The following is a 15014-nucleotide window of genomic DNA, read 5'->3' as shown; positions in this document are numbered from 1 at the left end:
TCTGTTACTAAACTGTTATACAATTAGCTGCTCACAGTAATTACAACCGTTCTTTAAAACGAATCAAACGTGTCACGTAGCACAGAGCGGAACCACCTGCTAAAACACAACTAGTGTTTTAACACAATTTTAAATCTAAAATATGTATTTTAAATAGATCTCGGTAGCTTACAAACACACACACACTCACACATTACGTTGTTCGCTTATCCAGTCTAATAAACGAACCCTGAGAAACCGGACACGACACCGGAAGTAAGCAGAAAGGAAACCTCTCGCTCGACGTATGTCACGTTATCTCTGCACGTTCATTTCTACAGCGCAAGTTGTTCCAGTGGGCGGGATGCTAGCAGCACGTTGCATTTGACGTGGAGTGGGACCACAGTCGCCTTCCTGCCAGCCCTCTCCCCTCAATACGTTGCAGTTACCACACTATAAACATCAAAGCAAACGTTTTCACCCTGAACGCAAACCCAGAAAACGAATACCAAGCGCCAGGGAGACGTCTATCCTCACCGACTTGTAACTATTATGGCTGGTAGCACCACCAAGACAGTGCACGATATTTTCCAAAGCATGGAGTACGGACCAGCGGCAACTTCCAGCGCTGCCACTGCACAGGTAAAGCTGTCAGCTTCATTCACGACAGAGGGAGAGATTGAACGGCATTGGTTGCCATAAAAGTATTCCATGCTGTTAATGGGCTAATATTATTAGCATGTTGTACTGCATTCCGTGGTTGGCGTCTCTCGGGGGTTAGCATAAGGTTGACCCCATGTGAAGTTCATTAACTGTTAGCAGTCTGTAACTCACAAGACAAACATGTGACTTAGACTGTACAGCACTAGTTATGAAGTGTCATGGCTGAGGCCAGATGTTTGGACACATGTTTCCTCTAAAGGGGATTTTTTTTCCCTTCACAATTGTTCCCACTCAGTGTCTCTCAAATCAAACAATTAAGACTTCCGGATGTAAGCAGGTGTTAAATGTGGGTTGGTCGGTGTCATTGGTTAGATTTTGGTTAGATTTTTTTTTTTTTTTTTTTACGATAATAATGTGTTGGTCCATTTTGTTTAAGGATAAAAAAAAAAAGTAGTGCAGTCACTAAATGTGTTGTCATGGTAGTTTGATATAACAGCTCTAATATTGTGTTATAGTTGACCTCATGGCTGCAGTCTGTCTTCATACTGGAGCAGGAGACTGACTACAGCCGATCAAACGATGCATGTTAGCTGTGGACTATTCTAACGTGACATCAGACCTTCTGCACAGAGACGGTCAGCTCTGTACTTTGGTCTTCATGTCTGTAAATAGTTGACACACTCCGCCTGGCGTACCCGTCTTGTATCAGTCTGTCTGAAGAGAGTTCTCTCGTACACAAAGGTTTTGAAATTGTGCACGTGAGAACCTCAGCCCATCGCAAGCTTGTGCAACATGTGTCTCCACTGAGCTGAGAGAGATTGCAGTCAGTTTTCATGCTCCAGTGCATCCTCATCTTTTTCTATTAAACCAGGGCATCCTTTTTTTTTTTTTTTTCATGCTCACTCACATAACAGCTACAAATGACACAGACGAAATCCGTTCTAAGAGTTTATTGCAACGACTTAACAAAACAAGTAAGGTCGCTGTAAGACGTGTGACGTGTGTTCAGTGTTTGTTCTTGTGTTAAAGAGTCAACTTTTCATCTGGAAATGTGTTGAAAGTGTATCGGCGTTCCAGTTTGAGCTCTATTTACAGTCTATATCTCTGAGTGCTGTGTACCTGGAAAACTCGCCTGCTGGAAAGTGTGTGTGTGTGTGTGTGTGTGTGTGTGTGTGTGTGTGTGTGTGTGTGTGTGTGTGTGTGTGTGTGTGTGTGTGTGTGTGTGCGCGCGTGCGTGCGTGTGCAGTGTTACTGCACATTCATATGATTTACATTTGGTTTTTCTTTCACTTGGATTGGTTTGGAAATGTGACATGATGAACTGTAGAACCATTTTTTTTCCAGTCATTGAAAATGAGAGGAAAAAGTCAAATGTCCTGGAAAGTCATACGTCCTCCTGGGAAATTATTCCAATATTTTCCTTTGCCCGAGAATAAACTACTATCTAAGTTGCACTCAAAATCATATTCATTTTCAAATTGTAGTTTCTGGACGAGAGTATTTTGAATAGGCGTCTCTAGATTATGTGAAAACAAAATGTAACAATTAAATGCATGGATATAAATTTACTAAATTATTATTTATTATTATAGCAAAGCTAATGAATCGTACACCAGCAACGTAGTCAAATACATCTTTAAAATGAACAGCAACTACAATTTCAAGTGTACGTTTCTTTTAATGCAGCAACAAATTGGTCAGAATTGAAACGGAGGTTAAAATTCCAGTATTTGTATATAAACAAAGAATTTAATTCAATAGAATTTGAGTCAGTATCAACCTGATGTTGGTATCAGGTTTATACTGAGCTGTTTTAAGTCCCATCTGCTTATCAAGACATATTTTTCTTAATGATGGCAAACGCCCTCAGCCTGGCTCCGTCCTCAGAGGTGGCTTTGGTTGCCATCTTTTAGGCTTCCTCAGCAGCTAGAGCACCGACTGACGCTTCCTCTTCTCCGCCAGGCCTGGCTGGACCACCATTCCCGCTCTCTGGGCCTGTTCATCGATGGCAAGTTTGTCCGTCCGGCAGACCGACAGAGTCGCTCCTTAGCTGATTCTAAAGGTAAGAGCAGCCAGAAATCACCGTGCAAGAAAAACCCAACACAGCTTACAGTTAGCTCTTTAAACCAAAAATGTGCATGCATGTTCTTCACTGCTCTCCAGGCGGTAACGTGTGCAGCACGGTGTGCGCCGCGCAGGACGACGTTTCCCGGTGTGCCTCCTCTGCCGTTAAGGGCCACAAGGCCTGGGGGGACCTGAGCTGCTGCCAGAGGGCCAAAGTGCTGCTCAGGTAGGACAAACCCGCCCCTCTCCACATCTCGGGAGCCTCAGAGCTGACTGATTTAACGGCCCCGCTCTGTGCTGACAGGTCGGCGAGCGTTCTCGGGCAGCACGGCCCGTGCGTGTCGGAGCTGTGCGAGCTGTGCGAGGCGTCCTGCTCGCCCTCCAGCCTCGTGCGACTGCTGCAGTACTACAGCAGCTGGGCGCAGCTCAGAGACGCTCTCATCGCCGACTGGACGCCACTGGGTGAGCTTAACGGGGGATTTGGTGTTAGTATTCATTTTGGGTCGAGTCATTTATTTATTTATTTTTAACCTTTATTGTTTCCCAGGTGTGGTGGCAGTGGTCGCCTCTGATGACTGCTCTCTCTATTCCCTTATGCTCAAAGTCCTGCCAGCACTGGCCATGGGTAACACAAACACACACACACACACACACACACACACACAATTAAACACACACTGAAAAAGTTTCCTTATAGCTTAGAATAGAAAGACGAGGGACATCAGCAAATTTAAGGAGCCAAATCCATTAAATATGTGGCGTTTTTGCTTATGGATAATTTGTTATCAAATTTGCCTAAATTTCCACCTCAGATCAAATCCAATTTTTGTTCACAACTGTTCTGAGAGGTGTTTTGAGTTCTGATTTATTCCGCCTCCTTCCAGGCAACTCCGTCGTCGTCGTCCCTGGTCGGACCAGCGCCCCCCCAGCGCTCCTATTGGCGCAGCTTTTTCTAGGAGCAGGACTTCCTGCCGGGGCTCTTAATGTCTTAACAGGAAGTGACATGTCGCTGGGTGCCAGCGTGGCGCAGAACGCCAGCATCAGCTACGTCACCTACAGCGGCAACAAGCAGGTACGGTCGTGAGGAAACTGGCGTAACATTCCCGACCAGAGCGTTGACAGCCCTTCTATACATTTGTTAGAAAAAAAGCTTTCAAAGCTGTTTGAAATGTCACCAACAGTTCCTGCTTCATTACAACAATGTTTCTCTCTCTCTTTCAGGATGGGCTGTCGCTCTGTAAGGCCACAGCAGGGATGGGCGTTCCCGTTTCTGTCTCCCCGAACATCGGCGCCAGGTGTCCCTTCATCGTCTTTGAGTCCGCCGACATCGACAGCGCAGTGGACGCAGCGATAGAGGCGGCCTTCAAGAAGAGAAGAGAGGTGATTTGCACTAAAGAGTATTCCTCTATAGAGTCAAGGCAGCACATTGCTTTGCTCCCTTGCTGGTACTCCTCTCTGTTTCTCTAAACTGGGGGCGTGCCGACCGCCATCTACTGCAGATACACTGATTATGCATAAGTGCCTCATACAACCCCACTTCGAAAAATCCAAACCATCCCTTTAACAGTTTCCCCTTCCTCTCTCTCTCTCTCTCTCTCTCTCTCTCTCTCTTTCTCTCTCTCTCTCTCTCCCTCCCTCCCCCCGCTCAGGTCCACTGGGTGCTGTGCGTGCAGGAGAGTGTGCTGGACAGCGTTGTGGCCCGTCTCAGGCACCGTATGGCAGGGATGAAGTGTGTGGCCCTGCACAGTGACGGGGACCGGGACCTGGTGGACTCTGCAGTACAGGAGGCTCAGCAGCAGGGGGCCACGGTTAGTCGGTTAAGCGCAAAGAAAAAGCTTTATTAGCTGCAGTGGTGGTCCAAATACGTGACTGAGAGGAGAGTAGGTTCACACCGTGACTATAATCGAGGCGATAGAAACTAACTGGACTTGATTTATATTTATTTATTTTATTTATTTATTTATGCCAAGGCCAAGAAGTAGATAATGAGCTGTGACCTACAGTTTTCTTACTTTTTCTCTCTCTGGCCCCCCAGCTGGTTCAGTCCTGCGCTGCCCCCCCTTCAGGGGCTCAGTACCCTCCCACGGTGCTCTGCGGGGCGGCCCCCTCCTCTCCGTTTGTGGTCAACCCCCCTCCCGGACCGCTGCTGCCTCTCATGACCTTCAGAAGCAACACAGAAGCGGTGGCCCTTGGTAAGGGAGCCTCCATGAATAGTTGAAGGAGTTATCTCACTTTGGACAGTTAAGTTCCCTTTCGAACGCTTTGTGAGAGACCTCGTTAAGATATTATATGTAGCATTTTACCGTTGTTAGTTCACCACACTGACTGAGATTTTTTAAAAAAACGTCTATTGTATGAGAGCTTGTCGTGGCCTCTACACTGCATTTCCATTGTTTTGTGTTCAGTAAAACAGACTCCAGAGGAGTAAAGCTCTTTGTATTTTACTATTGCACCACAGTGACAGTCTCTGTTCTCCACAGGGAACCACAGTCCTCACGGCCAGGCAGCCTCCATCTGGACTGAAGACCTCACACTGGCTTTGGAGGCGGCTAAGAGGTTCCTCTCCCTCCTCTTTGTCTTCTTCCACAGTCACCTCTTTTCTTTTTACTTGTACACTTTCACTGTACTAAATGTTTCCTATATATCTGTTTCCTGTCTGCTGTGAAAAGGATCTTTTACTCCCTACTGTTCTCTCCTCCTCAGTCTGTCAGTGGGCTCAGTGTGGGTGAATTCCCACTCGGTGTCTGACCCCTGTCTGCCCGTCTCCGGTCACAAAGACAGCGGCACCTGCACTGACGGAGGACAGGAGGTATTCACTTACAGTTTTGACTTTGTCCCGACTCCCTTCGCTGCGTTGCTTAATCACCAGCCACAGGAGCAAACCTAACGACCTCCTCTCCGCTGTCTGCCAGGGTCTGTACCAGTTTCTACGCCCGTCCTCCTCTTCCTACCCTCCTCTTCCTCGCTCCTCCCCTGTCTTTCTGGACTACTCAAAGTTTGGAACAGCAACATCCCCGGCTATCATTCCTGATGACTCCGACTCTGCCAGGTGGGTTTATAATGTTTCTACTTTAAGTCGTGTTCATAAGGTATCACAAGGCATCACAGCTGCACATTAGTAATATAATATTAGTATCAGGCCTGTACCAAATGTATTTATTTTTTATTTGAAACTTTTATTGACTTTTTTTTGTATTATGACGTCAACACCCTAAAAAACAATTAAAAGAATCCTTGATAAAAATCCTCAATTTGAATAAAGTTATTGATCGGATTGAAAAGGTTATTTTTTTTAATTCTGGAATGAAAGAAGTAAGTCATTTAAATAACAGCACACATTAATATATGCAGGGTTAATGCATATCTGTCCACATGCCTCCCTCCTCTCCCCTCAGTGCTCCAAAGGTCCACCTGCAGTTTGTCGGCGGTAAGCCATGTAAGTCCGTGTCTGGCTGCAGTGTGGCTGTGCAGTCACCAGGGGGCGGCGGTGTTCTAGCCTACTGTCCCGATGGAGGCCGAAAAGACGTCCGAAACGCCGTGGAGGCTGCTGTCAAAGTCCAGCCCGGGTGAGAGAAAATTAACAAATCGCCGACTGTAAATAGGTACTTACTGGGTTTTCAAAGTCACAAACCCGAGCCCATAGTAGACACAGTCACACATCCAATGTGGTAAAGAGCTGATGCACTCACACAACACTGTTTTTTGTCCATTTGGATATACCTAGGCAATATAAACAGTTGCAACAAGGGATAATATCAAGCTGAGTAATGATAAATACTAGAAAAGCAACAAGTCAACAACATTTGCTCACCGCACTAAATAAACAGAACAAATTATTCAACGTGGCCGAGGGTGAAACACCCTTGATTTCTTACTTAAAATTGAAAACATATTTTTCAGGCTAGACAGATCTTTAATCCACTTTTGCTCATAGAAAACTTTCAGAGGTGAAATTTGGCCTTTATGCTCTCAAGGACACACGTGAGTACAATCCAGAGAGGGAGCAATGTATTTCACAACCCAGTGGGCTGTTTGTGTGTTTATCACCAGTCAAAGTCCAACATTGAAATTGAATGAGTCATACGCAGAATACAAACAAAGCACATGATGATCATGCTGAAATCCAATAAACATACAGCTCTTCATGTCAGTACACATAAACCATCACAAGTACAGTATTAGCTCAGTGCATGTGTCTGCAGGGTCGTTCCTAACCATCATTCCCAGTTTACATATCTTAACCAAAATAATAGTTAAGATATATTTATCATTTCATTTCTCTAAACGTCCTTCCCCTCCTCTAGCTGGATGAAAAAGAGTCCGTCTGCACGCGCTCAGTCTCTCTACTCTCTGGCCAAGGGCCTGGAGGCCAAGAGGCGGGACTTAGCTGCATCAATCAACGCTCAGACCGGCCTCTCAATGGACGAGGCTGACGAGGAGGTGGAGCTCAGCATCGCCAGGCTCAGTGATTGGGCGGCTTACTGTGACAAAATCCAAGGAGGAACTCCGGTGAGGCTTTTTTTATATCGTACAAAGTTTCTAAAAAATACTCTTGTCCAATGATGCTCAAATGAGATGATTGTCAGGACGCTTGGCATCATTTTCTGTCTGCATTATGAATAAACTGCATTTCTTTGTTGTCGTGTCGCTCTCCTGCAGCCTCTGCCACAGTGTGGCTCGGCTCTCTCCCTCCCCGAAGCCCTGGGAGTCGTGGGGATCGTCCTCCCCGACAACACCCCCCTCCTCTCCATGGTGACGCTTCTCGGGGCAGCCGTCGGCAATGGCAACGCCGTCGTCATGGTCCCCGGTCAGAAGCATCCACTACCGGCCTTGGCGTTCATTCAGGCAAGTGACGAGCTGTTAAACGTGCTGGACGGCAAGTTAGTCAAAACAATAAGTTAGAAAAAATGCTTCACAATAAAAGCTTTTACCACAAAATAGTAGCCAAATACCAGAGCGAGTGTACATGTATCTATAAACAGAGATTTTCCTCCTCTTCCTCCTCAGGTGCTCCAGTCTTCAGACCTGCCAGCAGGATTGGTAAACATCATTACGGGAAGTAGAGACCAGCTGACAGTGGCTCTGGCTACTCACAGCGTCATCAAGGCCATCTGGTATTGGGGCAGTGCCGAGGTGAGCACTGCACACCAACACATGCACCAGTGTTCAAATGTCAACTCGGCAGAAAAGAGGCGTGGGGTTCGATTAAGTCTTCCCTTTCGAAGTTAACAGTAGCGCCGCCCACATACGATGATCTTCACCCCCGCTGTCTGTGTCCCTGCCGTAGGGCTGTCAGTACCTCCAGTACTCCTGCACCAGCCCTCTGAAGACCCTGCGCCTGTCCTGCCAGAAGGAGGATGGAGGGAAGGACTGGGCTCGGTCTCACCCCTCGCTCCTGGAGGAGATGTGGAGAAGCGGCGTCCAGTGGAAGAGTGTCTGGATTCCGACTGCATAAGAAGACGAGAGGAGGGGGAGAATGAAAGGGGGAAGGGGACAGGAAAGCTAGATAGGGGGAGAGACGAGTTGCCGATTTCCACCGTTTTAACGTCGGCCTGTAGAGTTAAAGTGTGAATGAAGGATCAAGAAATGAACTGTGATCATAATAATGTCAGGATGTAGTTAACAGTGACCAAACGAGTATCCCCAGTAATTATTTGGGGGGGTCTGCTAAGCCCAACCTTTCTTAAATACTGTTGCTATGTCTGCCAAGTTGCACGGCATATATGCAGCTTTCAATGATAACTGGGTCAGATTTATTTCTCAAAATTGAAAACAATGTGTCTCTGATTTCAGACAGAGGTAGACAAAAGCAGGATTCTCATTTCTAGATGACAACTGTCGATTTTGCAGATTTTTTTCAGCTGTAGCTAGCCAGCTAATTAAGGGGTTTGGCGAACGTTCAACTCGGATGGCTCCTTTTTTTTTTTTCTTTTTTTTTTCACTGTTTTCCACAATTTCTTATTCATGTTTTTGTGGAGTCCTGTGATTGAGAGATTTATTCCAACATGTTATGGCCAAGTAGGAAGTTGTATGAAGTAAAGAAATGTGGAACCAAGCAGCCAGCCACAGAGACAAAACCCACATTTTATAATCATGGAAATGTTATCATCATAAAACACACAGTCAAAGGCTTTTCAGGTCTTGTCAATAGCTTGTGGTTTCAACAGCCCCAAGATCTCATGAAATACTTTATAAATGAACATGCAACTTTAATATTAAGGTAAAATATGAAACTCTGTCCTGTTATCTGTTTAAAACAAAATGCAACTAAATGTTAAGTTTCCTTCAAAAATATCAAAATGCTTCTTAACATCAGAGACATGAAGGCTTTTGGTCCGTCAGCTGGGATTTATTATTAACAGGTTATGAACATAAGAGGTTAAATATATTAACATATTCAAATATTTCATTTTAAGAAAACTTACAAATACAGGAAAAACACAGATTTTTACTAAAAACTTGAAATAGAAATACTTTGAGATTCACATGCTGGCTGATGTATTAACATAGCATTAAATAACATTGTCACATACTAAAAAGGGTTCATCAGATCATTGTTGGTTTTGGTGTTTTGACAGGATCTCTTGATAATTAAAAGATATCTCAGACATGGGAAACATGTAGCTGTCAGTGTTACACTGATGTGCCAAATGTGTTCCAGTTTAGGTCAGACGCCACAGCACGATTAGTGGAGCTACAGCACGGCCCTTCTGACTTCCTACCTCTATTCTCACGTTAGTCATTGCACCGCTGCTTTGTTTAAAGTGCCTTGACACAAAGGTCAGCTTTTGTTCTCCAGACTGATTTGTAGGAAACTACGGAAGCCCAGAGAGGCAAGTGAGAAAAAAGAAATTCTGCTGATCACTTTTCTGTCTGTTCTCCTGTGTTTCTGACTCAAATTAGAGTGAATTATTCTTTTTCTATGTTCCTTAATTTTGTTTTCATCTGTGAAACATGTTAAAATGTTGCTGAGTGTTTCTTGTTGTAATGCTGAAGCGCACTACTCCCACATGTTTTAAATAGGACTAAAAGCACTGTTTTCTCGTGTGTGTGTGTGTGTGTGTGTGTGAGTGAGTGAGTGAGTGAGTGAGAGAGAGAGTGTAAGTGTAAGTGTGTGTGTGTGTGTGTGCGTGCGTGTTTGCAAGTCATGCAACATTAGTCATGTTTTTCTATTAGCTAGAAGTGTATTTTAATCGATGCTAATCTGCCATTAGGGAAAACATCTGTTCTTCAGTCATAAACACAGGAGACAAGGCAATTTAGATCAGACTTAGAGAATGGATCACCAGAAGGGAAAACATATTCTCACCCGCCTCTCAGGGCTTCCGTAGAACGCCTTAGATAAAAAAAATAAATTAAAAAAAGTCTTTAGAATATATATATATATATATATATATATATATATTGAAGTGACAAAGTATCAGAGGTACAATAGCAGATTGGTTCATTAAAATATAAATGTCTCGGTTGCATTTTGTCCTACAATACATCCCTTTTTTCAGTCTACAAACTGAAACCACATCTGCCTTAGAATTCTGTCAATGACTGTAAAAAGATCCGTTTTTGTGTGAACGCAGTCTGAACATGTACTGTACTGCATATCTTTATCACTGCTCATTATACTGTAACCTTTTTGCTGAGGAAGCACACAAACATTCCCTGTGAGATCTGGTTTGTTTCCATGTCTAAGTTCACACTGAAGTGTGTGTGTGTGTGTGTGTGTGTGTGTGTGTGTGTGTGTGTGTGTGTGTGTGTGTGTGTGTGTGTGTGTGTGTGTGTGTTTCCAGACAATGACTGTGGTGTCTCGCTGTATAAAAACCATAATTCAAATTTCAGTATTCAATCATTTCCCAATTTGGGAATTTCTACACTTGTGTTTTTTTCCAGAGTAGTGCGCTGCGTTATGGACGGTCGCTCCGGCCTGTTGGTCAGTCGCTTTTGAGTTTACTGTCATTCTAGAAGAGATTTGTAGTGGTCAAGTCCAGTGGACACACTTTGTTTAAATCAACAACGTCATCATTCAGTAAAATCCTGTCTTGTTTCAGGTTCCTTTTTTTATTTTTTTTTATTGTCTTGTTCCTTTTTTATTTTCTCAAACCGGTTCCAGCCGGCTGAGCCCTGCGGTGAAGTTGCCGTCAGACACACCCTTCGGTCACAAGACTCTGCCCTTGAGACTGTGGAATGCTGAGTCACAGCAATGACACAGCACAAACCTCAGCTGAACCTGACACCACTTTTGTGTGATTAAGGCCGACTAAACTTGCTTCGTGACACGGCACAAAATAGAGACGGCTGCTGTCCGAAAGTGCCGAGTCACTTTATTCCAAGTATGAGAATGTGGGACATAAAGTGAGTACAACCATAGAGATTGTGCTGTAAGGGCAAGTTCTTATCTTTTCAAATAAAGTTTAATTGCAGGACAGGTTAAAGTGCTTTCTATTTTTTCATGCAGGTTGAGATCCTGCATACAAGAGTGATGTAACTTCTGTGAAAAGAGCCGAGTCATCATCTGCTTCTGAAGCCAACAACAAACCACATGAGCGATCCTAGACGTTTCTAGAACGAAGCCCTCCTGAATACTGCAATGTAAAGAATATGGCTCGGACAAGACGGGATGAGGGCGAAGTAGTCGAGGTGTTTCCTGAAAAATGAATGCATCTTCAGAGAGCATGCAACAAAATGCAGCGATTCTGGAGGGAGATTGTTTATATTTGAACTCAACACTCAAACAAATACCCCCCCCCCCCCCCTCCATTTCTACCGTCCCTCATGCTCCCACAAGCCTCTTTCTCGCCGTGACCTTTCACCTGTCCGATGCACAGGCACGAACCCCCCCCCCCCCCCCCCCCCCCGAACAGCTTAGCGGACCGTGAGGAGATACTCGCTGAAGTTAACAAAAATTGGATCAGAATCGCTGACTTGCACCTTTAAGAGTTTCTTTTAGTGGTGCGCTAGCCCTCATGGAGCCCAGACTTACTGTGTGCCAGATGAGACGATAGGCCTCAAGGAAGCTACTGCTCTTAAGATCTGACATGATCACACGTTAGCCCTCTCGTCAAACATTCGTACTGTAGTTTTAGCTGATACTTAACTACCACAATTTTATACTATTTAAAAAAAAAAAAATCCGCACTACAAGTAATCTTCACCAGCAGAATTAAAATAGCAGTTTGGAAATGAAATGTAATCGTTGTGACCCTTGACGTCCATCTGGCACAAGTGGAAAGCTATCGGCTCAAAGTGCTGTATCACTTTGTTAAAGATGATGTCTTGTGTTATTTAAAGCATGATATTCAAGTGTACATGAGGACAAACCTCAGCCCAAAATCTCAGTGTGTGTTTCAGAGGCTGATAAATAACAGAGCATGTAGACTATTTCAAAGTCCGTTCCAAACAGTGATCAAATCACAGTTTAACATTACACCGTCATCCAAACCGCCCTTTTTAGGGACACCTAATGTCACTTATCTGACTCTCACATTAAACGGATATGAGCATGCATAAAGAAAAAGTCACATTGAAACAGGACTGAGGTTTTTAGAAGCACGACTTTCATTAAAAAACAAAAAATGATCACCAACACTATGTTGTGATCATTGCTTAGAATATCATGGCTCCCCCATGTTATTCTAAGCAATGCTCGGACCTTTCAGGCTTTTCAGACTCTGTCGTGTCTCGCAACAGTGCTGTGGTGTTGAGTAATGCAATCCAACCTTGGTGGAAAACACATTATCAGCAGTTTTGAGATGTTGCGTTGTATAACGAGATAAAACACGTTGAGCTGCATCAGGCCAAAGTCAACTACATAGCTAACCAAGGTCTATAGAGATAGATGTAATATTGGGTCGCTTTATAGAGAGAAGGCAAGGTCAGAACTTAGTCTATAATCTCTGTTTAAAAAAATCATAAAAATGTCAAGAGCACTAAACAGAGGATTCTAAGTTATTCTGATGATTATCATTTGCAGTTGCAAGTTATTGCATTAACGATTTTGAGACAAGAAACCGTTTTCTATTTCTATTTTAATATGCCCTAATGTATTGTAGTTAATACAATAACAGCAGAGGATTTTTGTCGACATGTAGGAGTATTCCGTTTTTTAATCTTTTTTTTTTTTTTTACAGATTTATATCTTTATGCTGTTTGTAAAAAGGGAAAATGATAACTTCACAACCCACCTTTGCACAAATACATTGAACACTCAACCTATTCTGTATTTTAATTTACATTCAAATATAATTCAGTTTATTGTCTTTTGAGATAATACAAAAAAAGTGCTTCGTCACTGCAGCTGTGAATAAATCAATGGAATGTGAAAAACCTGTTTATCCCCGAATGAGGAAGAGGGATACGATACAGCCTCATCCCTTGTCTCACAGCCTTGCCACCGTCATGTGCTCTCTGAGCTCAGTGATTGGCGGAAATGCGTGGAGTGACGTAACGTGTGTCGCGAGCTCCGGCAAGGGTATAAAAGCGCGGAGCGAGACGTCTACCATTTCACACCAGGGAAAGAAACCACAAGGAGTTCTTGCTTCAACAGTGTTTGAACGGAACTTCTTCCTTCGTCCCGCGTACTATTCCTTCTACTCTGCATTCCGGACTCGACAAACCTTTACTACTTGAACACTACCGATAAAGTCGCCGTAAAGCTCTATTTTTGTACCGTTTTGCTAAGAAAAAAAGAGGAAAAAACCCGCAAGAAACGCCAGCTAAAATGGAGTCTCAGGTACGTCAGAACTATCACCGCGACTGCGAGGCCGCCGTCAACCGGATGGTCAACATGGAGCTGTTCGCCTCTTACACCTACACTTCCATGGTGAGAATAACATTTAATTTATTTTGTCTTCGTAGTATGTATTAATGTCTGCTAAGTATCTGCATCTAATTTGTCTTAATTTAAAAAAAAAAAAATTGGCTGTTTAAAAGAAGAAATATAAAATACAAATTGTTTTATAAGTAAGGTAGCACTGTTTCTCTGCATCTCTCACTTTATCTGATGGTTGCCAGATAAGGAGTGTTTTATCCCCCACTCACGACATTGAGTCAAACATGCTGCGTCATGTTTATGCTGTTAGGGGTTGTTTTGTTTTTTTTAGTTGTAAACTTCTTCAAACATGACTCTTGTCTGTGTCCAAACCAACTGGACCTCAAAACAATGACTCATGTGTCTGACCACTACTTGGCTGCATAACTACTGTTTGTCACAACCATTTTTTAAAAATTTTTAATAATGGGTGAAGTCTGCTAATCACAGTCCCTAACCTCCGCTCTTCCTCCCCTCTTGTCCCTTGTTTACAGGCCTTTTACTTCTCCCGTGACGACGTGGCCCTCGAAGGCTTCGCCCATTTCTTCAAGGAGAACAGCGATGAGGAGAGGGAGCACGCCCAGAAGCTGCTGGCCTTCCAGAACAACCGGGGAGGACGCATCTTCCTCCAGGACGTCAAGGTTGGTACACGCTGTAGGACCCGTTGAGACGAGTCTGCTGCACCATGAACGTCTAGGACACATAAACTGGGATTAACGTGCGGCAGTGTGACACTCGGTCCTTCCCATTTACCACCTGTTATTGTTGTTCTCATGACCATTCAGTCTGCTATAATTGAATGTTTTTCCCTCTGTAGAAACCAGACCGTGATGAGTGGGGCAGCGGGCTGGAGGCCATGCAGTGCGCCCTGCAGCTGGAGAAGAACGTCAACCAGGCCCTGCTGGATCTGCACAAACTGGCTTCTGACAACGTAGACCCTCATGTAAGTGTGAATTGGAGCCGAGAGGTCTGCCTAAGGCGGTCCCGGCTACGCCACAAACTTGTGTGCTCTAGCATTCGTCGGTACTCGTAGTAATCTCTTTCTCTCGCGTCTCCGTTCCTCAGATGTGCGACTTCCTGGAGACCCACTACCTGAACGAGCAGGTGGAGGCCATCAAGAAGCTGGGCGACCACATCTCCAACCTCTCCCGCATGGACGCCAACAAAAACAAGATGGCGGAGTACCTGTTCGACAAGCACACCCTGGGGTCAAAGAGCTAAATGTGCGAAGTCTCAGGGTTGAGCCTGGAGTGAAAATGTGGCAGACGCACACAGGCTTTAAACGCACCCTTCTGCTCCAGTGAGCCTGAATTTAAATCTAATCTGCTTGACCTGTGCAGTTGATGAGTTCTGGTGGTGTCACTGGGTTTTTTAAATGTCATTTAAGGATAGATATTTATAAGGTGGTGACTTTGCCCTCATTACCTATAAATCTCCTCTTGTGTGACATTTTAACAACTATTGTGACTGTTTCTGTTAATCTGAATAAACATTTTGAGCTGGA

At 44.2% G+C, this 15014-nt stretch overlaps 2 protein-coding genes across 3 annotated transcripts; both read left to right on the top strand.

The window, feature by feature from the left end:
* The first annotated feature begins 378 nt into the window (after positions 1-378).
* Positions 379-11135, top strand: aldh16a1 (aldehyde dehydrogenase 16 family, member A1). Of its 2 annotated transcripts, XR_011105395.1 has the most exons (18): positions 379-621; positions 2605-2704; positions 2806-2932; positions 3011-3168; positions 3254-3331; positions 3591-3778; positions 3928-4086; positions 4356-4514; positions 4742-4898; positions 5187-5262; positions 5410-5515; positions 5619-5755; positions 6102-6272; positions 7011-7215; positions 7366-7551; positions 7714-7839; positions 7994-10633; positions 10814-11135. XR_011105395.1 is itself a non-coding variant. In XM_068737035.1 (17 exons), the coding sequence occupies exons 1-17, from the start codon at positions 532-534 to the stop codon at positions 8159-8161; spliced, it is 2391 nt and encodes a 796-aa protein (XP_068593136.1). In that variant the 5' UTR covers positions 379-531; the 3' UTR covers positions 8162-11135. The 2 variants fall into 2 exon arrangements, 1 of the variants encoding a protein (XP_068593136.1); XM_068737035.1 differs by having other exon boundaries at positions 7994-11135.
* Positions 11136-13196: 2061 nt separating this feature from the next.
* On the top strand, positions 13197-15014 carry LOC137892108 (ferritin, middle subunit). Its single transcript, XM_068737029.1, has 4 exons — positions 13197-13522; positions 14005-14151; positions 14328-14453; positions 14576-15014. The coding sequence occupies exons 1-4, from the start codon at positions 13421-13423 to the stop codon at positions 14729-14731; spliced, it is 531 nt and encodes a 176-aa protein (XP_068593130.1). The 5' UTR covers positions 13197-13420; the 3' UTR covers positions 14732-15014.

Source organism: Cebidichthys violaceus, unplaced genomic scaffold (genome assembly GCF_023349555.1).
Source record: "Cebidichthys violaceus isolate CVI_PGR_0920_01 unplaced genomic scaffold, fCebVio1.0.p SCAF_75, whole genome shotgun sequence".
NCBI lineage: Eukaryota > Metazoa > Chordata > Actinopteri > Perciformes > Stichaeidae > Cebidichthys > Cebidichthys violaceus.
Note: the sequence above shows the minus strand (reverse complement) of the source record. Positions and strands in the feature narration are given on the sequence as shown.